At 48.1% G+C, this 26967-nt stretch overlaps 2 protein-coding genes across 4 annotated transcripts in view; both read left to right on the forward strand.

Annotated features, from left to right (window-relative positions):
* The window catches only part of ccdc88c (coiled-coil domain containing 88C), a 60222-nt gene extending 40847 nt beyond the window's left edge, over positions 1 to 19375 (forward strand). For 2 of the 3 annotated variants that reach the window (XM_062523651.1, XM_062523654.1), the window contains 14 exons: positions 291 to 432; positions 756 to 941; positions 1302 to 1463; positions 1748 to 2025; positions 4590 to 4733; positions 5424 to 5610; positions 6274 to 6419; positions 6716 to 6805; positions 6995 to 7269; positions 11460 to 11648; positions 12966 to 13040; positions 13244 to 13312; positions 14075 to 14304; positions 16222 to 19375. In XM_062523651.1, coding sequence (XP_062379635.1) covers positions 291 to 432; positions 756 to 941; positions 1302 to 1463; positions 1748 to 2025; positions 4590 to 4733; positions 5424 to 5610; positions 6274 to 6419; positions 6716 to 6805; positions 6995 to 7269; positions 11460 to 11648; positions 12966 to 13040; positions 13244 to 13312; positions 14075 to 14304; positions 16222 to 17280 — 3232 coding nt within the window. In that variant the 3' untranslated portion in view covers positions 17281 to 19375. The remainder of the gene's footprint in view (positions 1 to 290; positions 433 to 755; positions 942 to 1301; positions 1464 to 1747; positions 2026 to 4589; positions 4734 to 5423; positions 5611 to 6273; positions 6420 to 6715; positions 6806 to 6994; positions 7270 to 11459; positions 11649 to 12965; positions 13041 to 13243; positions 13313 to 14074; positions 14305 to 16221) is intronic. The other variant, XM_062523653.1, reaches the window with a different exon arrangement.
* A 169-nt stretch (positions 19376 to 19544) lies between these two features.
* LOC134068154 (ovarian cancer G-protein coupled receptor 1) lies at positions 19545 to 26655 on the forward strand. Its single transcript, XM_062523708.1, has 2 exons — positions 19545 to 19797; positions 24050 to 26655. The coding sequence occupies exon 2, from the start codon at positions 24143 to 24145 to the stop codon at positions 25241 to 25243; it is 1101 nt and encodes a 366-aa protein (XP_062379692.1). The 5' UTR covers positions 19545 to 19797; positions 24050 to 24142; the 3' UTR covers positions 25244 to 26655.
* The last annotated feature ends 312 nt before the right edge of the window (positions 26656 to 26967 follow it).

Genomic DNA, 26967 nt, shown 5'->3' on the forward strand with positions numbered 1-26967 from the left:
AAATCTTTATAGTTGAGCCCACAAGAGAAGATGCTGAAGATATGTATTTGTCTGTCCACTTGTAGAATATCTGGCTTGATTCCAACACTCTGGCTAACTCGAGAGGAACGCAGGAGAGGAAATAGTTATGAGTTTAACCACGTGAAAAGTATATTGTCCCATTAAGTTCAACCATCAAACTTGGGCAGACCGATTACACAGAGATAAAGTTGATGAGGTAATAAAAAGTCCATGAGGACATATTAAGTCCATGAGGATGAAGTCCAGTGTGTGTGCTTTTGTGCCGCCAGTAAGTACAAGATCCTGGAGTCGAAGATCGAGTCGACGCTGAAGAAGACTCTGGAGCTCCGGGAGGAGAAGATCCAAGGCCTGGAGTCTCGTCTGGAGGAGTCTGGCAACCTCAACCTGCAGCTGCGCACAGAGCTTAGCACGGTATGCGGGTACACACACACACACACACACACACACACACACATACACACACATGCACACACTCACGTATGTATGATGTGTGACGTGTATGTATGCATTTGTGCAAATGTGATGTGTGATGTATGTATGTATGTATGTATGTATGTATGTATGTATGCATTTGTGAGTGTGTGCATGTGTGTGTATGTGTGTGTTTGTATACAGGTATGTGTGTGTGCAGACTTGCAAATGCATACACATAAATGTATTTATGCCTCCCATGTCCATTGTTCAGGCTTGTGGTACTGATGGGTATATCCCCTATTGTGCCTCTTCCCCATCAGGTGAAAAAGACCCTGGAGGCCTTGCGGCAGAGGCAGGAAGAGGAGGCAGCCCACACCCAGAGTTCCCAGAATGCATCGGGCCAGGTGGCAGTCCGAGCGGGAAAGGAGAAATGGGAGACGGAGCACAGGGAGGCCACCGCCGAGCTCCTCAAACTGAAGGACCGGCTGATCGATGTGGAGAAGAATGTAGGTCATCTTCTAGAATATTCCTGATTACAATAGCACATGGCGGGGCAGTCTAGCCTCTTTTTGATGGAAGTTCTTTGAAAAAGGACTTCAAAGATGGACTGAATTATAACTTGCAAGTTCTGGTAGAGGTCATTACTCCCTCGTTTGGGAAACCATTTCAATTTTTTGCTGCCATAGTTTTAAGCACAGGGTTTTAGCACAAGCAAGACTTGATCTGTCTGACATGCTGCGAATACCTGTGTTAAAACAAATCATATAAACACATAACGTGATGCCATTTGATTGCTTTTTGAGGTACATTGTATCACTGATTTCTACACGGTCTGATCTTGTGTTTGATTTCGTCTTTCTACCCAGAATGCCGCTCTGCAAACTGAGAAGCATCTCCAGAAGGAGCAGCAGCGCACGCTGGAATCCCAGAATTCCCAGCTGAACGCACAGACGCTGGCACTACAGAGACAAGCCGCCGCTCTACAGGAACACAATACTGCACTACACACACAAACCGCCAAGCTACAGGTGCGCGTACACTCTCACACATGGCCAGACTACATGTATACTCACTCTTTTACACACCACCACCACATAGTCTCCTTTCAAATGGATAACTGTAGGTTTAGTCTCTAAACAAAACAGTCAAAATGTGTATACTGTATGTACTAAAACATGCTATAATGCTATGCTAAATCCTAATTTACCTATAAATCATGCTATACACCACCAAATCTTAAAGCTTGTAGTCATACTAAAGTAGGGGTTTTCCATGAAATATTTCACATTTCTTCCTCGTGCTGGTTCTGTAGGTGGAGAACTCCACGCTCAGTTCCCAGAGTGCCTCTCTGATGGCCCAGAATGCCACGCTGCAGGGCCAGGTGCAGACTCTAGAGGGCGACGCCGAGGGCCTGCAGCGGGAGCGCGACGAGGCGCGTGCCGCCCAGGAGGGGGCGCTGCGGGAGCACGAGCGTCTGCTGGGGCTGCACGAGCGGCAGGCGGCCGATTACGAGGCGCACATTGTGCAGCACACCGCGCTCAAGGCCAGCCAGCGCGCCCTAGAGCAGGAGCACCGCAGCCTGGAGAGCAAGTGAGCTAGCACGCTAACGTTAACAGACACGAACACAGACACTCGCGCCGCAACCTGGAGAGCAAGTGAGCTAGCACGCTAACTTTAACAGACACGAACACAGACACTCGCACCGCAACCTGGAGAGCAAGTGAGCTAGCACGCTAACACACACACACTCACACATACACACACACACACACTGTAACCTGGAGAGCAAGTGAGCTAGCACGCTAACACACACACACTCACACATACACACACACACACTGTAACCTGGAGAGCAAGTGAGCTAGCACACTAACACACACACACACTAAGGTAGCCAGCAAAAGTGGTAAAGCAAGAAGACTGTAACCTGTGACCTTTGACCCTAGAGTGTGCCATTCGACTCAAACACGCTTAACCCTCACTCGCGTTCTTCCTCAATCATTCATGCACATTCAAAACCACAGACATGCACTAAACACACTTTCACACATGCAGCCAAGGGGGGTGCGGGGGGGGGGGGACTTGAGGTTGTGCGCCGAATAACAACGAGCCTACCGGTGCGTATGAAGAACAAAGCTATGCAAACGCAGGAACAGGAAACTGCAGCAGGAAGCACACTCATACTCTGATGTCTTTTACATATCACTCTTGGGCCACGCACACTCCCCCTTCCTCGCACGCCAACAGATGAAGACAGACTTTTACAGATGGCCCAGGTGGATAGACAGACATGCTCCACGTCTGCCACCCCTTAGGGGATGGTCTTGGGTTTAACGGGATGGCGAGGGGGTCGATCTGAATGAGGCTCCGGTGGGAGTGTGAACCACTCCCGCTTCTTGATCCTCTCATCTGAAGTGGGGCTGCAGCAGAGAGCACCCTCCCTCAGATGAAGAGAGAGCTCAGGGGCAGCCCTTTGATCCTGCCCCCCCCTCTCTCCTCCTCCCTCCAGTTTACTGCTGGAGTGGAGTATTGATTCCTCGTCCACACAAACCAGGGGGGGATTTCTAAATCCGTAGCTTTTTCTAAAACTCCACTTTAAGTCACTGAAAACGGTGATTTGGTCAAACTTCGACCGAGGTGAAGAAACTGTGGTGTCAGCGTTTGTGTTGCTCTGAGGAGAAAGGAGTGTTGGGCTTAGAACTTGATGCTCTCTGCTTTTATTTGAATTTATCAGGCATTTCATTGGCCAACATCATTTTCGTTCTTATGCGTGTGGACGGAATTATTTTAAAATGTGGACGAAAGGCGTGTTCTTCTGGCAGTGCTGCCTTATTGGGCAGATACACTGTGTCTATAAAGTAATGCCATGTGACTCATGGAGCATAGAATCAACTCTACACGTACTGAAGGCGAGACGGTACGCAGTCTCTGAATTCACTCACTTTTCAGTAGGTTCATTATGGTGGAAAACGAAGCTGTTTTCAATGTGACCTGCACTAGTTCCCCAGGCTGTGCTTTTGTTTTGAATCTGCTGCCTGTTGTTCATCTCTGCAGCCCAGTTAACGGGCAGCATCCATAAATTAACTCCTGCTCACACCCTTTTTCCACTGGAAAGTTTGGCCTATTGTCCACCGTGGTGGCGTGGAAACACTACAGATGAGTGGAACCAATGCTGCATAGAAATCTCTCTCTCTTTCTCTCTCTTTCTCTCTCTTTCTCTCTCTCTCTCTCTCTCTCCCTCTCTCCTCTCATGATTCCTCCCTCACGCCAGTGCTCTCCATCTTGCCCTCCCTTTTTCTCCTCCTCTCTACTGTCCTCCCTTCTCTTTTCTTTTGCTTGTCCATGTGCCCTCTGTTGTCCTCCCCCCCCTCCTCACTGTCCTCCTCCCTCAAGTCAGCCCCCCCCTCCTCTTTCTCCCCTCTCCCCTCCTCCCTCTCCTTCTGACCCTCCCACTCTCCCCCTCCCTTCCACTTTTCACCCTCTCTCTCTCTCTCTCACACACACTTCCTCACTCTCTCTCTCTTACACACAGACTTTCTTTCCCTCTTTCTTTCTTTCTTTCTTTCTTTTTCTCTCCCTCTCTCTCTTATTTGAATCTCTCTACCTCTCACTCACTCACTCCCCACCTTGCTGTCTTTCTCCCACTCTCTCCTTCCCTGACCCCCTCCCCCCCCTCTCCCCAGTCCCCGTCCCCGTCCCTGTCTCTCTGCCTCATGTATAATGGAGAGGGGGCCCCACTGGGGCCTCAGCTGAGGGATTAGAGCTGGCGGCTGTCAGATGCCCAATCAGCTGTAATATCATCCGCCCGTCTGTGGCCTGGGCTGTGGAGAGGACGCACACCACATGTCACACACACACACACACACACACACAGAGAGAGAGAGAGAGAGAGGGAGAGAGAGCGAGGCACCCAACGACATACAAACATTCAATATTTAATCAGCCTGTTTTTAGCCCTACCAACAACAGTGACACTAACACTATAGTCAGTTCCTGTGGGGGAGGGGTGTGTGTGTGAAGATCAATGTGCATCTATGTCTAGTTAACATAGCTTGGTGATGTCTGGAGGGGGGGGGGGGGGGGGGGGTAGTAATCAAATTGAAATACCTCTTTAGGGGATTCCCATGACTGAGTGTGTGTGTGTGTGTGTGCAGGTACAAGCTGCTGCTGAAGCAGAAGGATGGCATGGAGGCTCTGGAGGCCAACCTGCTGAGAGAGAGGGAGAGTCTGCAGAAGGAGATCCAGAAGAACACTCTAATCCTGGCCGAGAACCACAGCCTGAGAGACGAGATGGACCAGTGAGAAGCCCTGCTTACTCACACACACACATGTGTCACTATTGAACTCACACATTAGTTATACTATCATCTGTTAGTTATGCTATCCACTTAAAACTTTATTTATGAAGGCTTTTATGTTTCCAATGTTTCAAAGGTATCAAGATGTCCAGAGCATGTGCTCTCTCTGTTGTTGTTTCGCATGTGATCAGTATGTACATGGCGCCCTCTAGTGTATAATAAGCGTAGCTGTGTGATAATGTCAGGTAGATGTAGAAGTAGGACACCAAAGTGAAGCCTTATAACTCTTATATTGGTTATGTAATACAATTATCATGATATGCCATCAGAGATTACAGAAACATGATATTTTCAAATAACAATGAGGCAATGGTACAGCCAGGATATTCACAATTCAAACTTTCATTTGCATCCTGCAAATACTGTTTGTTTTGAGTTTGTATCTTGTCTTGCTGCGCCACCCTCTGCCAATGTAGTATCAGTTAAACCTTCGCCATATTAGCCTACTTGATGTCCTCAAATGTTTAGATTTTGGACTGTAATATCCATTTTAACCACTAGGGGCCATTCTTACATGTTGCACCTTTAATATTGGAAAACAGTTTAGCCATGTATAAAGGTGTAGGTTAGGTTGAATATTAATCGTGTGTGTGTGTGTGTGTGTGTGTGTGTGTGTGTGTGTGATTGCAGACTGTCTCAGAGCCACGTGCAGCTGCGTCAGGAGTACGACGGGCTGCAGGTGCAGACGAAGGAGCTGAAGACCACGCTGAACTCGGCCCAGCTGGAGCTGAACCGCTGGCAGGCGCGCTTCGACCAGCTCAAGGAGCAGCACCAGGGCCTGGACATCTCCATGACCAAGCTGGACAACCACTGTGAGGTAGGAGAGCAGGGGGAGGCCGATGGAGGAGTTGGAAGCGGAGAAGAAACACTCCCATATAAAGCATATTAAGCTGAAACATATTCAGAATGTAATTTTGATGCACACTACTCAATGGAAACTATAAACTACTATTTTTCATTGTTTACAAACTACACAATGGGAAATACATTTTAAAACTAGAATGGCGCAACTGGCTGGGGCACCTGCACCATGCTCTCCCACTCACTTCCTGTCGAACTCTTCTGTCTCATTAAACGCATAACAATCCCAAAAATATACTTAAAAGAAAACTAGAATGGCACTCCATGTTGTAATCCTGCTAACAAGCAAACAAACCAACCTTTCAACCAAAAGAAAGGGGTAGTCATGAAATCACAACTTTCTTGGCAGAGGTACAAAAAACTGTATCAGACTGTTCTGTCAACACAAAAGATTTGCACTGTCAGCAGCTAGATGGACACATTTTCATCCCACTTCAAACCGGCCGCCTTGAAATTGCATTTGATATTGCATTTAAAAAATGCTGAAAATGCAACACAATATTATAACCCTATAACTGAAACACTCTTTCTTTCCTCTTCTCCTCCCTCTCCTATTCTTCTCTCTCCCTCTCTTCCCCTCTTTTTTCCCCCTCTCCCCTCTCGTCTCCCTCCCTGCTAGCTGCTGACGCGTCTGAAGGGGAACCTGGAGGAGGAGAACCACCACCTGCTCAGTCAGATCCAGATGCTGAGTCAGCAGAACCAGACCCTGCTGGAGCGCACCATGGAGAGCAAGGAGCTCTACCACGAGGAGCAGAAGCAGTACATGTGAGTGTGTGTGTGTTTGTGTGTGTGTTTGTGTGTGTGTTTGTGTGTGTGTGTGTGTGTGTGTTTTGTAGAGAGTGATTTCTATATATGGTATTGAAGTTTAAAGTAACTCAACCTCAACACAACTTTGCATGAGTATGTTGACGATGTTTCACTTCTCTCTTCCAGTAATAAGTTGAACTTGTGTGTCTCTCTGCTAGAGATAAGTTGAACTTGTGTGTCTCTCTTCTAGAGATAAGTTGAACTTGTGTGTCTATCCTCTAGAGATAAGTTGAACTTGTGTGTGTCTCCTCCAGTGATAAGTTGAACTCGTTGCGGCGTCAGAAGGAGAAGCTGGAGGAGAAGATCATGGACCAGTACAAGTTTTATGACCCCACACCCAAAAAGTGAGAACCGAGGAGGACTGTCTCTTTTGCACCTTATATTCAGAAGGTGAAGCAATACATGCATATCCAATGGATCTACTGAGCAGTCCTAACCTATGTGTGTGTGTGTGTGTGTGTGTGTGTGTGTGTGTGTGTGTGTGTGTGTGTGTGTCTCTCTCTCTCCCTGTGTGTGTGTGTAAAACTCTTCAGACGTAACCACTGGGCTGGTGCGAAGGCTCTGGCCAAACTCATCAAGCCTAAGAAGGAGAGCCCCCGTGAGCGGGACCGAGCCCGCTGCCCCCCCGACATCCCCCTGCCCGACCCCCCTCCCCTGCTGCCCGACTGCCCGGACGGCCCTCCGCCCCTGCCGCCCCCTCCGCTGCCCCCGCGCATGTCGCGCCTCAGCCTGGACTCGGCCGGCAGCCGCTCCCCTGAGGAGAACCACCTTCAGTCCCCTGTTCTCACGCAGTCACACCCCAGCAAAGGTAGGCTCCAGTGTCCTGTGTGTGTGTGTGTGTGTGTGTGTGTGTGTGTGTATGAGATAGTGTGTGTGTGTGAGAGAGAGAATGTGTGTGAGGGGGCGTGTGTGACAAGTGTGAGTGTGTGTGAGACAGCATGTGTGAGCGTGCATGTGTGTGCGACGAAAGTGTGTGTGAAAGCGTGTTTTTGGGTGTGTGATGGATAGAGAGACAATCCGTTTGGTGTGTGGTAGTGTGAGGATCATGTGGATCATTATGAGGCAGACTTGTGTGTGTAAGTGTGTGTGTTAGAAGGAGCAAGAGACGGATCAATTCCCATTGCCTGTGAGACTGATATTGGCTCATTAGCCCTGTGGTGTGATGTATTGGGTATTGTATTCTATAGAAGGATCCCAGCTGTTGCACATGTCATGTAGGCCTCAGCATTGACCACTGGGGGGCAGACTGGCTTTATGCTGATTCCCTTATCTCCTCATGGTGATGGTCTCCCGCCAAACATTCCACTCCAAGCTTGGAGCCTTTACTTTCACTAATCTGCAACGTTACTGTATATTTTCCTCAAGAGTATATCTTTCTGGACTAGAATTATTGCATGCCTATAATCAATTCTCTCTTCAGGTTTTGAACAATTTCCTCTTTGTAAAAAACTGATCTAACCTTTTTTTTCCCCTCTGATAGAAGTCTTTCTTTTTTCTCATTCATCCCTCCTTTTCTCTTTCTCTCTCTTTCTCTCATCACATTCTGTCCATATTAACCCTGTCCGTACTCCGCTGGTGCCCCCCCCCCTCCTCTAGCACCCAAGCGGTTCTGCTTCCTGCGGAGCAAGAGCCAGGACAAAATCCAAAAGCCGCCCCGGACCCCCACCACCTCCCGCCACACACTGTCCAGACGCCTCCGCTTCTGGTCCTCCTCCGACCTCCTGCCGGTCAGCCCGCCCGGAGAGCCCGTCTCGTCCTTCGAACAGTTCTGACCCAAATCATCTTCACCACCACCACCACCATCATCATCTTCATCACCACCACCAACCCCCTTACTAGTCATGTCCATCTCTGTCCATCTAGACCCCGTCACTATTTAACTCCTAACACCTCACCTCTGTTTCAGCCCACCGCCATTCTGCCGGTCGGTAGAGTTTAGGCAGACGGTGGAGTCCATCTATGTATGTACTGTGCAAGCACAAGATGAACTCCCCAGTACATTTCACACATTTGAAGGAAGCTCAACAAATTCTTGGCACGCAGTTGTAGAATGTCCCTATAACCAGCAGTGCCGCACTTACATTCACACACACATACAGGTGAAGGTCTTAATGTGACTTCACTTATTTGATTTATGTATAAAGCTCACAATGTAGAGCCCCCCCCCCCCCCCCCTCGCCCGCCCAACCAAAAACACACACACACACACACACACACACACACACACACACACACACACAAACATGGACACCTACACACACATATCTGTAACTCAGTCCTTGGGAGGCCCTTTCTGACCTCTTGGGTACTGTTAGAGTGACCTCTTTTGGTCAGTCTCAAACCCAACTCTGGACGAGCCACAGACTATAGTGTGCAGTAAGTAACTCGGTCAGCCCTGGTTCCTCTGCCCGCTTCTGTCTCACCCAAACAGGGCCACTGTCAGCCACTGCAGTCTGTGTGTGTGTGTGTGTGTGTGTGTGTGTGTGTGTGTGTGTGTTCCTCACAGGATTATGTGAGGGGCCTGTATGTGTGTGTCTGTGTACATCATCACAGTGTTGGCCCCTCTGTGCGTGTGTGTCTGTATTTGTTCTTCACTGCTGCATGTGAAGATGGATGTGTGTGTGTGTGTGTGTGTGTGTGTGCTTGCGTGCGTGCGTGCCTGTGTTCCTCAACATTTTGCTTGAACCTGCGTGTGTGTGCCCCTCACAGCAACGTGTGTACCTGTGTGTCGGCCAGCGGAGGTGTGTGTTTTTCGGCTGTGTGTTAAAGCGCAGATGTCGAGTGCAGTGGAGTGTGCTTGACTGGGTTCAAAAGCGGCGGCGGCGGCTGAGTGTGTGTGTCCAAGGCTGCAGGCTCCTTCAAGCATTTCATCTCCTCAGTCAATAGAAATCTCATTCGCTCGCTTGGAGGAAGGATGCTGAGAGCCAACAACTTAATCACAGTGCCTTGCACTCAGACGGATACACACACGTGTGTGTGTGTGTGTGTGTGTGTGTGTGTGTGTGTGTGTGTGTGTGTGTGTGTGTGTGTGTGTGTGTGTGTATGTGTGTGTGTGTGTGTGTGTGTGTGTGTGTGTGTGGGGGGGGGGGGGGGGAGATTTATGGAGTGTCTTGCTTCTAAACAGAGATGTTGTTGTTGCCTTCCCAGCCTGTTGCTGGTGCCTTCCTCGCTAACAGTCTTTAAAGCATACTACCTATACAGATGGTAAGCATGCAGTTAGTAGACTAATTTTGTTAGCATACATGTAATGATGGTTTGCATTGTGATGCTTATTAGATAATTAATTAGATAGATAGATAGATACTTTATTGATCCCTTAAGGGGAAATTCAAGTTACTGAATACTTAAGAAAAATGCTTTAAAAAAAGGAGCTAGGTTAGGTTCATATACATCACAACTTCAGTGAGATTAATGGTCATGGAAAACCTGGAAAAGTGATGGAATTGTGAAATCCAGGCCTGCAGAAATCATGGAATTCAGTAAACTCTTTTTAAATGTTGTAGAAAAATGCCATTTAATTTAGTCATACCAGGAGCTTGGGTAGGAGATAGTACATCATGTCAGACAATTTGATAGTTTTTTTCACGTTCAAGTCATAAAACGGAGAAGAAAATACAGTTGATACGAAGTCTTTACGCTTGCAAGGGTTGGACCTGACTCATTTCCAATTCTATGACTCCCTCCATCTCTGGGTAGCACCTCACTCATTCCTTTATCACCTAATACAGTCCTCCTCCCACATCATCTTTTCACATTCCTCTCCTCTTTTCTCCACTCTTCACTCTCCCGCCCACACACACACACACTCCGGGCCCTCCCGTGGACACCCTTGGAGCTCTCCTGAGCGCTCGTTAATCAGGCTAGAGTGCTTCCCGCATCCCGAGCTGTCTGGTCTTACCAGGACAAACACGAAGATGGAGGGACATTGATTTGTTTCTTAGCAACTCTCAGCCCCCCCACCCCTCCACTTCCTGACAACCTAACCCCCCCCCACACACACACACACTTCTTTAATACTCACTGCCGGTTTTCTCAGTAGTCTTAGTGTTAGTGGTACTGCTCTCCGCACCACTGCCCAATGCCATGCTTCAGTGGCAGACAAGTCCAGAGCCAAGCGAGCCTGGAAACTGGACCATCTCCCCCCGGCCCTCCAGGGTTGGAGCTGGTGCTCGGGCCGGGGCCACGACTCTGTCAACTGTGGGTGTGTGTGTGTGTGTGTGTGTGTGTGCGCGCCCGCTCGCTCAGCCAGGAATAGATCCGTTTAAAGAACCGCCGATAACTCCACCAGCAGAGAGACAAAGGTGTTTGCGCTGTGTGACTTGAGACAGTGTCAGAGACCAAGAGATAAACGTTTCGTAAAAGGAACGTTGGTGTAAAATGTTAGTGTGTGTGTGACCGTGTGTGATGGCTTATCCAAAGGACTAATAAGCTCTAAGCACGGTCACAATAAGGTTACTGTGAAACGTGAACATGACCCATTACCCATGCATCAATAACACTGCACATTGTTGTCATTGTTATTCTGTAATTGGTAAAGAGAACAGCGCAGCTATTTCTGGGGGGGTTCTCTCTTCTCCTGCACGTATTGTGGAGATGTTACGTAACATTCTCTGCAGTCAGCCTCATTTGTACGAACGTTCTCCTCAGGAGACTTTAATGAGTGTGATCTTATCAGTGGCCCTTCCAGGCCTCGTGCAAAGCCTGTCTTCTCTCTGAATGCTTGTTGTTGTCTGTCGTGTTGCACTAACCCACACGTGTGGCTGCCCTTTTTTTTGCTCTAATCCTCTCACTCTCACCCGCACGTCTGTGCCCGCTGCGACGCCATGCCACGCCAAAATACCACGCTCTTACCCTCCAGGCCCGCTGTCTCTGTGCCCTGCCCACCTGTGCCCGTGTCGATGCCGGCGCCCTTTGCCCTCGTTACCTCATTAACCCATCGTTAAATGAAGATGGTCAGTGACTGATTTTCCGTTTCTTCTTCTTCTTCGTCTTCTCTAGCGTACGCCGACGGCGTGGCGTTGCGGGGCAGGGACATCTACCGGACACCAGGGGGCAGTAACGAGAGCGTGAACGGCCACGAGGAGCTGCCGCTCAGGCGCCGGCAGGGCGGGGAGATGGGCGGAGGTCCCGGCTGTTCCACCCCCATCAACCACACCGCTGACCCCAGGGCCAGCAGAAGGCCAAGAGGTGAGGCGTCAGAGATGAGCCGGGAGACGGCTCTACCGTCCATTAGACTAATGAATGCATGTGGAACACACACACCTGCACACACACACGCACACACTCTCTCTCTCTCTCTCTCTCTCTCTCTCTCACACACACACACACACACACTCTAATTGTTTCAGTGATATGCATACACATAAATCTGTCCGCTTGGAAGGTGAACACATCATCTGCAGACAGACAGAGAGACACACACACACACTCTCTCTCTCTCTCTCTCTCTCTCTCTCTCTCTCTCTCTCTTTCAGAGATTGAACACCTAAACACATCAGCATAAATAATTATTCCCCACCCAAAAGCACATGCAATGTCAGCACTGACGTCAGAATACATTTTTTACCAGAAATGTCTAACTGATAAACATCTTCAAAAGGTGCATGACTTGCTCAGACTCGCAATCTATGCAGTGATAAGATATCTGCCCTACAAATGGCTAGACATGATTTGCAGTGAAAAAAAGGTTGCTTTCACCTTCTCTAGTATATGGAGAGATGTGTAGACCTCCGCTTTGGGTCTCTTACATAATGTGAAGCAATACAAAACCTTGTGGGAATGTTTTCTTGACTGTATTGCAACACATATGGCTTGACCAAGCATAAACCACAAACATGTAGGCGTGACCCCTCCTGGATCATCCCAGGCTTTCCGCTTCGTGGAAAACCTCATTTAACTTCCCCTGGACGAAATAATCAGCGTCTCCGTCTAATTGAACGTTTATTTACAGTTTCTAGAAACATTGTCTACCCTTCACAAACAAAAGATTTTCAGCAGAAGCAGATACATAAACACGCTCCGGAAGAGAGCTGTGGCTTAAGGCTACGCATGTTGCAGCTCGCTGTCTATCCTGGTAATGGTGTCAGCTCTGCCCAAATCAGTCACACAGACCGGGCTTTCTGCTGGTCTGAGAACAGTTCTAAATAAGATGTGTCAGGGCCGTCTGAAGGGTTTCCTCTCACTCCTCTAGCTCTCTGAAGGGCTTGTGTTGAGGAAGCTTATCTGTCAGTGTTATAGTGACCATGGCAGATTTCTCATGTGCTTCAGAGATGACTCTATTGCAGTCAGCAGAAATTCTCGATTTCGAGGAGGAAATGAGGGATCGATGCGTCAGAATGCTGTTGTTTCGGTGAAAGGGATTTCCATGACTGAAATTGAAAAAATCACACTCTGAAACTTCCCTCCAGTATGTCTGTACAGATAAAAAAAAAAAAAATCTCTTCCCCTTTTTGTTGTCTAACTCTCTCTCTGTCTCTCTCTCTCTCTCTCTCTCTCCTTCCTCAGGCTTGAACTCTGATGACGACTTGCGCCTGCTGTCCCCTGACGCCGGCTATGGTGGTGGTCTCCATGGTAACGTAGGTAAGAGCTCTATGGGATCGATGACACGGAGGGTCTACGCTATTGTGTCCTCTCCCCCTGAGAGCCCTCGTCTTCACTGGTTTCTGCTTGAAGCCTTAGCTGCCTGTCAGCCTCTCTGCAGCTCTCCTGAAGCCTTCTCTCTGTCCTTTAATCCTTTGTTTTCGTCCTTCCTCCCTCTGTCTCTGTCCTCCCCCTCCTTACAGGCTACCGCCCCAGCTCTGCTGAATTCAGTCTCAACAACTCTGGCAGCAACTCTCCAATCACTCCCAGAGGTGTGTGTGATTCTGTCTGTCTGTCTGTCTGTCTGTCTCTCTGTCTCTCTGTCTGTCTGTCTGTCTGTCTGTCTGTCTGTCTGTCTGTCTGTCTGTCTGTCTGTCTGTCTGTCTGTCTGTCTGTCTGTGAACTCAATGCATTGGCTTCTAAACTAATTCCCTTCTTCAGTGCTATTCTGGTTTTTTGTTCCATTTATACACTCTAACGAATCCATGAACCACACTAAAGGATTACACTCCAGCTAACGGTCTGGTAAATACGTATGCTGCACCACAGTCAGCATGCTGTGTAAGAAAACACAGCGAAATAAACTTGTTGATGTCAAGATTTCTCTCATCACCCAAGGCAAACATTATTTTTCCGTTAACATTTAGAGGATACCTTCCAGTGACATGCATTACAGAAACAAAAGGCATGTTATCAGTCCATGGAGCTGAAGCCATGACCTTGGCATTTCTGCTGCCATGTGACTGTATAGATAGCAGGCTGCTGTAGGCTACACTTGTACTCCAGAGTCCCTTCCCTCCAGTGCATAAGTGACTATCAGGAAGCATGATGATCATCACTGATAAAGGGTTTCCAGTGGTGTGTCAGCACTGGAGGAGATTCACCATCTCTCCATCACTCCTCATGTTTTATGATTAGCTACCTGTTTGTTTTGTCACAACTTGTCCTTCACTCTCTCTCTCTCTCTCTCTCTCTCTCTCTCTCTCTCATCTTTCTCTCTTTCTCTCTCGTCTTCCCTTTCTCCTCTCCTCCAGGCTCTCAGGAGCGCTTGCAGCCCCGCTCTGCCAGCCTGTCCAGCGATGATGCCGTGGGCATGGGCCACGAGATGGTGGGCAGCCTGTCCAGGAGCTCCACGCTGCCGTACGACCCACCGGGACACCGGTCCGGTTTGCGACCCGCCCGTCCGCGGCCCTCGTCTCCTGGCAGCGAGATGGTCACACTGGAGGAGTTTCTGCATGAGAGCAACACACTGTCGCCCCCTACGGTAAGGGAGGGGAATGGATTGATAAAAGATTGCGTTGGCCCATTGCTTCATGTGTTTGGTCTACAGCTCTCCAATGGCCCCATTCAGTCTTGAATTTTCCCTTGGGGATCAATAAAGTGTCTGTCTGCCTGTCTGTCTGCCTGTCTGCCTATCAGTCTGTCTGTCTGTCTGTCTGTCTGTCTGTCTGTCTGTTCTTTTTTCCTGGTCTGTCACTTCTTTTGCCCGCTCTCTCACCCCTTCCCCTGTCAGTCTTCCTTTGCACACTATTCACCCTCTAACTCATCTGTCTCCCCAACCCTACCATTCCTTCATCTCTCCCTCTCTCTCTTTCTCTCTCTTTCTCTCTCTTTCTCTCTCTTTCTCTCTCTCTCCCTCCCTCCCTCTCTCTCTTCTCCGCTCCCCCACTCATCACGTTGCCTCTGCAGTGCCACTGTCTCAGTCATGAGTATTTCCTCACCTGAATTTACCCTGAACTAAGTACCCTGAGGGCGCCTTGGCTCTGATGGAGCTTATGTGCAACAGAAATGTCAAAAGCTGTGTGTGTGTGTGTGAGATGGCGTATGATTTAATGTTGCACCCTGCCATGACTCATGGCCCTCTGCAACACCAACAGCTCTCTCTCTCTCTTTCTTCTTTTGGTTTTCTCTCTCTCTCTTCCTTCCTTCCTTTCTGTCTGTCTTTCTTTCTTACTCTATTTTCCTTTCTTTCTTTCTTTCTCTTTTCTTCTCTCTCTCTTTGTCTCTCTCTCTCTCTCTCTCTATCTCTCTTCCCCCATCAGATATCAGAAGTGCTGAGAGCACGATGGCATACGTTTTACAACAGACCCTGTTCTCAGTGTTGTCTCTTGCTTCCTCACCGTAAACACCATTAGTGTAGAAAACGATTGGCCCACCAATCTGTTCAAATCACCCCTAATTTATCGATTGCCTTTATTTTCAAAATGTGCTAATTAAATCCACGAAAAGGCCAGTTTTGCACAAACCTCTGCGGTCCTTCCCGGCACCTCTGGAGAGAGGTGTGGATCGATGGAGGATGTTTTGGGGCTTGATAAATGTGATCTGGGGTGCATTTGATACGGTTTGTTGAATGTTGCCTGAAGTGGAGGCTTGCTGTAATTGAGGGACTGTTTGGGGGAAACGGTTGAGAGTAATTGCTGTGGTTGAGCGTCTTTTTTTTTTTTCATGTCTTCCTTCCTTTTGTGAGTCTCTTCTGTTTTGTGTTGTTGTTGATGTTAATTGCATCCTCCGACCTCTGAATGTCACTATACACAGTTATGGTTATGGTTATGGATTTTAGCAGATACCATTTATAACTGTTTGGTTGGTTCCCTTCACACATACACTCTGCCATCTTCGGACCTATTTGTCTCATCACTTTCACAACTCTTTAGCTGATTATATCTTTCCCCTTCGTCTTCCTCCGGCAAACAGGAAGTCGCGAACCTCTGCCTCAGTATAATAATTATGATCGTTTCCCATACGATTCCACTTCATGCATATAGCAACTAAAACACTGGGCCCTAATCTGAAGGCCGTCAAACATCTGAATATTTTCGTTTGATAAATAATCCCTTGATCACATTATTGTCAAAAGAGACAGAGGCAAAGTGACCAGCTGTCAGTCACCTTCAATTTTATAGTGACAAGAGGCAAGTGGGTCTTTATGCTACCAGCTAGCCAGCTTGGCCCACCACTTACTTTGCATGAGCATGTTAGCAAGCAACTACCTGCAAAGTACAGCCTTGTTTATGAGCTAGTAACGTCCATTCAGCAGCATGTTGCTGGAGTTCTAATCCTCCTGTGTCGCCTGTGTGACCAAGGCATAAGGCTTTGTAGGTTTTCAAATGGGGGCTCACTGTGTGTTCTCAGTCAGTTTGATTTTCTCTCTCTTGTCTTCTGTCCTCCATTGTGTGCCCAGGTGCAGACAGGAAGTCGCGAGGACCTGATGAACGACTACTTCACCCGGGCCACTCGGCCGGCGGCGCTGAAAGACGCGGCCAAGACGCCCACCAGCTACGTCACCCCCACCGTCAAGACCCCCAACTCCTCCTCGTCCACTGCCCTGCACAAGCCCGGCCACAGCGTCAAGCCCAGCGTCCGCCAGCCCGCTCCTGATGCCAGCCACTCCCAGACGCTGCCCAACCGCGGCTCGGGGGCCTTGCCCGGGGTCCGTCACTCGCCCCGCACCGGCGTCGCCGGGAACGGCGGCACCGGCAGCAGCCTGAGCCGGACCTTCAGCCTGGCGTCGGCCGACCTGCTCCGCTCCAACGGGCCCGACAGTTACCGCGGCGACCATTCGTTGTCGTCGACGCCCAGCCAGTCTGAGGTGGTGCTTAGAAGGGGAGGTGGAGGAGGAGGAGGGGTGGCGCGAGAGCGACCCCAGTCGGCCCGCCTGGCCGGCTCCTCGCCTCTGCTCGGGGACGGTGGCCATCTTGACCCGCGGCGGCTCTCGGTGGCGCCCCCCAGGGACGAGCTGAGCCTCCTGCCGCCGCCGCAACACCACTCGTCCTCGCTCTCCCTGCAGCCCGAGCGCTACGGGACGGGTGGGGGCGTGAGACCCGGCGGAGGAGGAGCTGGAGGAGCAGGAGGAGCTGGAGGAGCAGGAGGAGCTGGAGGAGCAGGAGGAGGAGGAGGAGGAAGCGTCGGTACCCCCAGGACCCCCGGCGGGCAGACCGGCCGCCCTGCTCCCCAGCGCCACCACAACAACACCAACCACCACCACCGGGGTGAGGTCGCCATGGTGACACCGGTGCGGGCTGTCTCTGCCCTGCGATTGGAGGAGGAGGAGGTGGGGGAGGAGCGCCGCGACCGAGGGGAGGTGCGACAGGCGGAGTCACCCTCGCTAAAGAAGGGAGACATGGGAGGACCGTCAGCAGGAGTGACCGGTGGCCCAGAAGAGAGGCCCAAGAGCACGCCTGCCTCTCCTGACCCCAACAATGACCCTCAGACGGTGTGGTATGAGTATGGCTGTGTCTAAACAACCATGCCGTGCCCCCCAAGCAACTCTACTCTGTACATAACCAGACCAAACGTCACTCAGACCAAACAACAAATCAGAAACATTGAATGTGTTTATCTCCTCTGAGTACCCCTTCAATGGCAGACACAAGCATAACAAAATAGGTGTAAATTGTTGAACAAAGAGTCCCTATCTTCATAATACTATACCACAGACCCTCCAGCTCGTCACTGGCGCGAAAAGCCATGTCGAGTAACAGGTGGGCGCTAGTGTCGACCTGACACAGAATCACAGTCTGGCTCTCCGTTATGCACAGAGGGGTTGTAGGGAGACTGCAGGGATCCGCAAAAGGCACTAGAAAACAAGAATGTATTTTTTTCCCTCCCCTTCCCTGAATGTTGGTCACCATTGATTTCCGCTGCTCTCTGTGGACGGAGCGCTTGCCCAATCCAAGTTCTATTCTTGCGCGTAGAAAACAAACAGTCGAGGGTAAGGAGAGAAGGACCACTCCCAGGCCCTAAATGACTGTAATTATAGCCTCCATCTTTAGAGAGGCAAGGACAGTGCTAGTCCATCACTGGAACAGATTACTGGAAATGGTTCCCCCCTTCAGACTTCTCTCTCTGTATCTCTTTTTCTCTCTCTTTCTGGCTCCCTTTTTTGTTATGCGCTTGTGGTGACCCCCTAACAGTCACCACACACGCGAGAAGATGGATGGACGGACTTAGCGATCGAAGCACACTTAAGCACACACTCAAAATGGGAGGGATTTTAGAGATCGTTGTGGAGCAACACGTTGATTTTGGAAGAGTGGGAGAGAGACGGAGGAAGGCAGATAATCCGCTGTGGAAGTGAAGGTTTTAACACAAAGATTGTTTTGGGTAATGACGGGGGACGTTGCTGAAGGAGTGTGGATGGTTGACCAACTCAAATTGAGAAATGACCAGTTTTGTGCACCCATGTAAATGTTTTCCCCATAATGCACAGCTGGTTTCTCCGTGGGAATCACCTGAAGAGGTGTTCGGCACACTGGACTTGCATTGAATTACAAAAGAAATGTGTAGAATGGAAATGGCAATAATAGCCATGATGTTAAAGACTCTTGAGTGTTGATCTTTGTAGTGTTGAATTTAGAGGTTTTTTTTTCTGTGTGGTGATAACACTGCAATACATGTCTGATATTATAGTAATAAGACTAGACTTTATTTATTACTGTCTCACTTTCCCAAAAAACGATTTGAAGTGCGTGTGTGTGTGTGTTTCTTGTGTGTGAGAGTGTTGTTTTCTTTAAACCCAACTGTCATGTAGCTGATTATGTATAATGCACTTAATTGTGTATTTTAGCAGGTTATTTTTGGAGAGCACACCATTATAACATAAAAAAAGTGATGTGGATTGTAATACCCACCACAACGTCCATTAAGCCTCGGTGAGATCAGGGACCAGTGTCGGATTCAAACACCCACAGCTCAGACATGCATCCCTTGCTATTTACTTGAGTAACCAGCCCCATCAGTGTCTGTGTTCAATCTATACCAACTCTATGAAATGCTACATTATTGATCCCATTACTTAATTGCAAGAATGGAGATGCTGACACGACATCCAATATCCCTCCACTTTATATGTAAAGCGGTGGGGGTGGGTGGGTGGCTTGCTAGGGGGTATACTTATAACCTACTCAGTGGTGAGTGAGAGAACAGTAAGTGTATGCGAAGCATTTAACTGTTAATGACATTAATGCCGCCTTCATCACAGTGTGTGTGTGTGTGTGTGTGTGTGTGTGTGTGTGTGTGTGTGTGTGTGTTTGCGCGCTTGCGCGCGCGTGTGCGAGCGTGCGAGCGAGAATGCAATAGTGCTGGTCACTTTTCCCACCTGTGCTGAGCTACTGTAAGATCAGGAGCTGCCTACATGTTTTAAACACTACTGCAGACAGTCTCATCCCATCGCTTTGGGAGAATTGCGTGTGCCTGTGTCCATCTCCCTCAAAGTTCTGAATGAAAACGTCTTTTAAAATATTGGAAGTGATGTGTTTTCTGTCAGTTATATGTAGAAACGAAGAAAGCTGATGTCCAAAAAGTTCAACACTTTGTAATAAAGATTTTTTAATTGAGTGGCCTGTGTGTGTGTTTCGTAAATGGTTTCAAAAATACGTATTTTTTTCTGCGTGCAAGTGCAGCAACCAAAATTACCCAACACGCGGGCACATGCTTGACGGAGGGAAGAAGGAAGAGGTGGGCTGCACTGAGGTCATCAATACGCAACTTTGAATGCAAGGCAAGTGGCGAGCCAGGCAAAAGGCGGATCTATTGAAGTATGAGCGCTCTCCCTACTACCAGTTCGCCCGATTTGATTGTGCGAATAATCTGTTGCCGTGCTGCGCAAGGACTTGGGCTCTAATAGCCTAATGCTGTTATTGTAACGTGAGATACTCGTCAATTCGCTGAAGTTCTCTGGTAGTTTGCAGACAGCAGCGGGACGATTGTGCTGTTTTTAAAATCACCGTTGACTTAGAAACTGGACAACAACAACAACGTAAGTATCTCGCACTGTCGCTTTGCCCCTGAATAGTTATTTAGGCTAATTTGAATGTCAATATTACTGTAGTCGGATCTACTAATTGTGAATAAAATGTCTCGTTACTTCACCACCGCCGTCTCTTCAGCCTGCCATAGGCTACTGTAACCTATCCATGTCACATTGAAACGCACCAGGGTAGCCTACTATGGTGGTTAATTCGCGATATTATTATAATGTAAGACCATCTTAAGATATCCTCATATTTTATGAATAATATAGCCTACTATATTGAAACTATATAGCTGACTGTCAAAACCCACCACATAGCTACGAAATCGCTTGGTAATTAATTATTTATAAACTCATTATAAACGGGTCCTATCAAATTAACCTCGAGTTTCAGATGTGTGCTCCTTCTTCTATAGTATTCGACCTGTGTTGATTCTGTCAAGAGAGGTCTCATGTTCATCTATTGTGGTTTCGCCTTTTCATGACCCCGACGACGCGGTAATCGATTTGAATGTCATTTCTGTTCAATTCCATTGTTGTCAACAAGTAGCTTTAACTCCACAGCAATATGTCGAGTCTTTGCAGGACATTACACTGTACATTGTATGATAGTGATTGCGGCAAAGACGCAGCCCATTTGTCCAGCTCTGAGTCGGCCTGTGGTGGCTTGATATTGGTATCCTCTAGAGTGGCATGTCCTGAAGGGCCGCGTTGGTCTGCCTTTGCCATGTGTGGACATCTCTTTGACAGTGAAGTTGGCTGGCCGCCCTCTGTTATGAAAGCGCCAAGACAAGCGAAATTAATTTCGTGTTGTTGACTGATGCGGTACGAAACACCACCTTTCTAACTAAATATTGCCAAGCCGTCTCCCTTTTCATATGGCTTTAATTATTCAGATTTAGCCAAATGAAGTCTCTACTTTCTTAAGGAAACATGTAGATGGACCAACCATGCCTTTTTGATCTACCATAGTCCAGGGTATCAATAATGTGTATACCAGTGGTGTAGGCGCAGTATAATCACTGAAAAAGCATCACCACCATACCCACTTAAAATAGGCAAGGATACTTAACATTTGGGGTTCATCACAGTACACTCTACAGCTGAGTACATCACAGTATATCCACTACAGCTAACTAGACTACACTACTGGTATACTATACTTCAGACACATGGCCCCTGGGTGCTGAACAGCTAAACAATTGTGTGAATCTAGTAGGAAATGGTTACCATTGATATTGGAGGCTGGTCTCGATGACGAATATTGAAAAAAAAAAATGTGTTGCCATCCCAGGAGACAAGTTTATTTTGATAACATTAATGATTATGGCCGGCCCTCTTGCTTTGGTGATGCTACTGTGGATCGAAGTCATTAGTGCAAGTTTAAGAGCAGAAATACTGAATATTGCTCTCAGATATCAGGTTATGGCCATCTTGGCTAAACATGGGTGAGCCAGAGCGTGTTTGTCAGCGGCACTCTAATATCAGTTTCTCATCTCCGGCTTTGTGTCCATTAACACTGCTGGTCCTGTGGGAGTCTGCAGCACGGCATAGAAAAACTCAGAACTGTGAGCAATCACCATTTCATCCATCCATCAATCCATCAGTAGCCCATTTCACCATAAGCAGGTGTTTCAGCTGGCACGCGAGGTGAGGTGGTTGGGTTGGATGTTTTTTTTTTGTATGATAAAAATAGCTTCGGTAGCGTGGTTGTTGACTAATGTTTATGTGACGAGCTGGAGTGCGGTTGCTGGAGAGAACGTGGGTCATGATTGTTATCTTGACAGGCGAGAGACGCACTAACCCAGATGAAAGATATGAGGAGCTTGGATACTCAAAAGCACACTCCAGTCCATTACGCTGTGAACGCAAATTTCCATGACATGGGATGACTTTGTAGGTTTACACTTATAAACATGTAATCCGCTCAGTGGATTGCACAACCTGAATAAAAGTGTTTTTTTTGTTTTTTTTTCTGAAGTAGATTACATCACATTGCCACAACATTGGTGGCTTTCAGACTTGTGAGTATCTTTATTATGAGTCCATTGGTGCCTCTCATGTAAAGTTTATACGTCCTCCCTCGCTCCTCGGGCCTCGATCCTCACTGATCTACATAAAGAGTGATGGGGCGGCAACAACGATAGTGTATCCCTTCGTCTATCTTTCTTTATGTAGATCAGTGAGGATCGAGGCCCGAGGAGCGAGGGAGGACGTATAAACTTTACATGAGAGGCACCCCCTAGCTCAGAAATTCCACTGGAAAAGATTCAGTTGGCCACAGAGAGGTGAAGAGAGCATGATGCATGACAGACTGTATACTCCTCCGTGGACGTTGATTAAATGGTGTTAAAATGAACCGGCCTCATCGGCATCCAGGCTGTCTCTGTGCTGTCTCATAATGCCGATGAATCATGGCAGAATTCCCAGAGATCCATGCAGGCTGCAAGGTCGCCCAGCCTCCCCTCTTGACAGCCCCTCTAATCATCTAGTCATGCCTCACCCGGTCAGTCGATAACTCACCTGTGCCCATGAGAGCGGAAGACATGACCAAGACATAATGATAGTCCAATAACTCAAACTCACCACATAGAGCTAGTGGAATGTCTTACAGTAAAAGACAGGTGTAGTTGCATGTAGCTTCTCAAGTGCTGATCATCATGCCATTTACTGTAAGCTTGTAAAAGGCTGAAGTGAAATATATGGCTATTTCATCTCATCAGAGGAAAAAAAGACATGAAGCAAATATAGCGAGAACAAGCTGAATATTTAGATGTTCTGCTGCATGTCCTTTTATTGTGTCATATTGCTCAGCTGATGTTCATATCTTGAGTTTGTTATGGTGGAATGGCTACCGAGTTAGAAAGTACACCTGGCAAACTATATCCTAGATCACCAAATGACATGAATACAGTGTATCATTTTTGTGCACACTATCACTAACAGACTAAAGGGATGTGTATGGCACATGCCTTGTCCTCTTTCTGACTCTGTTGAAGTTGTACGACTCTCAGTTCTTGTCTGTAACAGGTCAGGTCAGTGAGGAACAGATAGTAGCCATCCACCCCACCCCCCACCACACACACACACACTATATACACACACACACACACACACACACACACACACACACACACACACACACACACACACACACACACACACACACACACACACACACACACACACACACAAAACAAGTCACATCAGTTCTGGAGGATTGCAGTAATTGGTGCACATTGAGTAAACACAGTGATGGCTGAGCTTGGAGGTAGAGATGTCATGCTCGTGGATTCAGAGAGTCGTGATGATGTTGCGTGTGCTGTGTTTCTTTCTAAATTTCTGTGCTCTCGTTTCTTCTGTTGTTGTCCCGTTCTGCAAAAGAGTCCTACTCACTCATCTATGCACTCTTCCACGTTTGTAGTAGTAACCTAAAAATTGGCATTCAGCAAAAAAAATGTGATCACCCCGCACCATCTTTGTACCTCACGCATACCTCATCCCACCCAGTCTAACTGCACGGATGCATGCAAAGTACTGTAGATTCTGATCAGGATGTGACAGTGTATTTTAAGTGTGAGAATTTTGAGAAGTGATTTCCTTTAAGCGTGAGAATTTTGAGAAGTGATAGTCATAGTCATAGTCAAGTGATAGAGTATTATTTGTAATTTTGCAGTGTCCCCTCTCAGCAATGATGCTATGATGATAGAATATATTTCAGATAGGACCAGATACGTAAGGGATAATCAACGACGCGCCGTGCGTTTATAGGAAAATAATGCACGTTCGAAGTGGTAATAAGGACCCGACGCCGCAGGCTGTAATAAGCCCAAAAGAAGGGAACTACTTCATAGCCGTGCGGTATATAGAAAAATAATGCACGTTCCAAATAGCGCATCACAATAGGAAATTTGATCAAGCAGTGGTATAAATAGTGACAAATGCGCTTGAAATGTCATAATTGATTATACTGATGGGTCCACATTTGTGAAACACAAAGACATCCATATAATTAGGATCTACAGTATGCTGATGATGAGATACACCAGTGAGATACATTACATTTGATTACACATACAGTATGTTTTTGGGTAGGAGTGGGAATCACAGAGGAACTCACAAATCAATACCATCACGATACTTTGCCCAATACTCAATACATTGCAAAAGATTAATCTACGACACATCACGATATTTGTGTGTAATGACAATACTGACAGCATACAATATGACACTTTAATTTGGTCTTTTTTTGTAGACCACCATGGGATGGCTGTTGTGACCCATCCTTTGACAAATCGCTCCGTTCCTGGCGCCCTGGTCTCTGGGTGCGCATGGCCATGAAGCGGCCATGTCCTCCAACGACTCCGAAGTCATCACCTGCACCATCACCCACGAGATCCACCAGAACCTGTTCGCCGGCGCCTACATCATCATCCTGCTGGTGGGCCTGCCCGCCAACGCCTACTCCCTCTACCACGCCTGGCTGCAGCTGCGCGTGCGCAACGAGCTGGGCGTCTACCTGCTCAACCTGACCATCTCCGACCTGCTCTACCTGGCCTCGCTGCCCATGTGGCTGCAGTACATCTTCTCCGGCGACGACTGGCAGCACCACGAGTGGCTGTGCAAGCTGTGCGGCCTCCTGCTCTACGAGAACATCTACATCTCCATCGGCTTCCTCTGCTGCATCTCCATCGACCGCTACCTGGCCGTGGTCTACCCGTTCCGCTTCTCCTCCTTCCGCTCCATGCGGGCGGCCGCGCTGGTCAGCGCCTTCATCTGGCTCAAGGAGCTGGCGGTGGGCGCCATCTTCTTCAGCCACCGCGCCACCAGCGTGGACGCCACCAACCAGCGCGTGTGCTTCGAGCACTACCCCATGAAGCCCTGGGAGTACCCGGTGAACTACTACCGCTTCTTCGTGGGCTTCCTCTTCCCGCTGGTCATCCTGTCGGCGTCGTACTTCCGCGTGCTGCGGGCGGTGGGCAAGAGCGCCGGCACGCAGACGGCGCAGAAGACGCGCATCAAGCACCTGGTGACCAGCACCATCCTCATCTTCCTGGTGTGCTTCTCGCCGTACCACGTCTTCCTGCTGGTGCGCACCACGCTGGAGCGCAGCTGCGGCTTCATCGAGACGATCTTCAACTACTACCACTTCTCGCTGCTGCTCACCAGCTTCAACTGCGTGGCCGACCCGGCGCTCTACTGCTTCGTGAGCGAGAGCGCCCAGCGGGGCATCCAGGAGGCGCAGCGGGCGTGCACCAAGGCGGCGTGCTGCTGCTGCCAACGCCGCCGCCGCGGCGACCAGGGCGCCAAGAACAAGGGCATGGCCATCACCGGGCGACTGGCGGTCACCGCGACAAAGTCTAGCGAGGTCGCCACGACCAACGAAGGCAGGACTGCGACGGCCATGGTCACGTTGTTACAGCCAATGAAAACCAGTGAGGATGTATGAGAAGGCACGCTTGTTAAGCTAATCCCCAATGGGCTGGCCCAGGAAGAAAAAAAAAGTCTTATGTTACCATGTTGTTTATTTGTTGATTGTTATATATTTGTTAAACATATCTAAAACAGCGTTGTTCGTGTTAAAGCTATGTTAAAGCCAGTATGTAAAAAAAAAAAAAATCTGTTTGGAACTTAATGTGTGTGTTTTTGCACTCTCAGGCATCTTAAAGGAAAAGCAAAACAACCTAGGGTCTATTTTCAGAAGCTAACGGGTCAAACTGTTGTTTGAGAGCAAAATTACATTAATTGGTGGAGTTTTAAGCAGGACGGTCGTTTGCATTAACACCAAATTGTCTTACAATGAAAGCGCACTGGGCTTACACTCACGTCAAAAACAAACACTTTTTTTTATACCACTGACAATGTTCAAAATAGAATGACACTTCTCTGGCAGTGTGGTGAGGTTGTCTACAGACAAATTGAAGCATTGTAAATGTTCTACGTGTTTAGAAAGGTTATAAAAAATAATTTTATGACGGGTGTGTTTTTTAGGCTACCTTAGCTGTCTTCCTGGCGCAGCCATCTTGAAGGAAAGGCCTAACAAGTCGATTAACAAATGCAATGCAAACCACAGTTAATGAACGAGAAAGGAGAGTAGCTGACACACCCTTCATAAAATATTTTTTTTTTGTAAATGAAAATAGACCCTAGGTTGTTTATGCCCCAGACCATTCCTTCAAGGGTATAGCACTGTCCAGTTGGTCCAACTTGGTCCAGTGTGACCTCATGGGGTCAGACTTTGGAGTTCTTTGATGAAAGGACAGTCTGGAAACAGAAACAGATTTTGGTATCAAATGGCAGTTTAGGTCCACGTCCTTAAACCTGCCTAAACCTGCCTTCACCTCTACTGTTTACTCTTTGAATAAGACCAATTACTTTGAACGTGGATTGTCTTCAAATGTGTCTAACGCACAACACAGGCTACTGTCCTTAATTTAGCTAATTGGGGGGGTTCAATCGCCCATGCTCAAAAGAAGAACCATGAAGCTGCCTTAAAGCAGAAAGAAGAAGAATTTGGAGGAAAGGGAGATGTGGTGAGGTTTTTATTGTATCCCCAAAGGTATAGCAAAACACCAAGCAGCGAGACTGTGTGATCTGGCAGCTGCCACAGTAATGGATCCAGCTATGATTCCGAGGCAAAAATCACACAGTGATGTGGGACAACCACAGGTCATTCATCTTTTGACTTGCAGTGGACTGACTGACAGGCAGCGTGAGCTGATATGGCTGTGATTTGGAAGCACAGCAGCTCACTTTTTTGTTTACAAGCGTTCCACCTTGATGGTATGTAATTGGTGTAATGAGCAAAAATGGGTAGTTTTGTATGACAGAGAATCACATATCAGACAAAATGGAATTCAAACTCTTACAATATATACGTATATTTGTTTTGGTGTGCATGTGTCTTTCCTTTCATGTGGGTCCACAAACTGAAAAAAAACAGCCTGGCTGAATACTTGCATGTAGGTGTTAGCATGCGTCATCAGAGGAGTTCGCATGGAGTTATGACTCACAAGATGCCGCTCTTCCCTTCCAGTCTGGACGTTGGCGCAAGGTCATCTCAAGGAGAGGAAAGTCTGCTGACGTATACGCCGTCCTCATGGAGGAAAGTTAGCCCCCACCCACCCCGTGTCACTGTGTGGTTTCACAAGCAGCGATGCATACCACATGGAG

This window comes from Sardina pilchardus, chromosome 20 (genome assembly GCF_963854185.1).
Source record: "Sardina pilchardus chromosome 20, fSarPil1.1, whole genome shotgun sequence".
Taxonomy (NCBI): Eukaryota; Metazoa; Chordata; class Actinopteri; order Clupeiformes; family Clupeidae; genus Sardina; species Sardina pilchardus.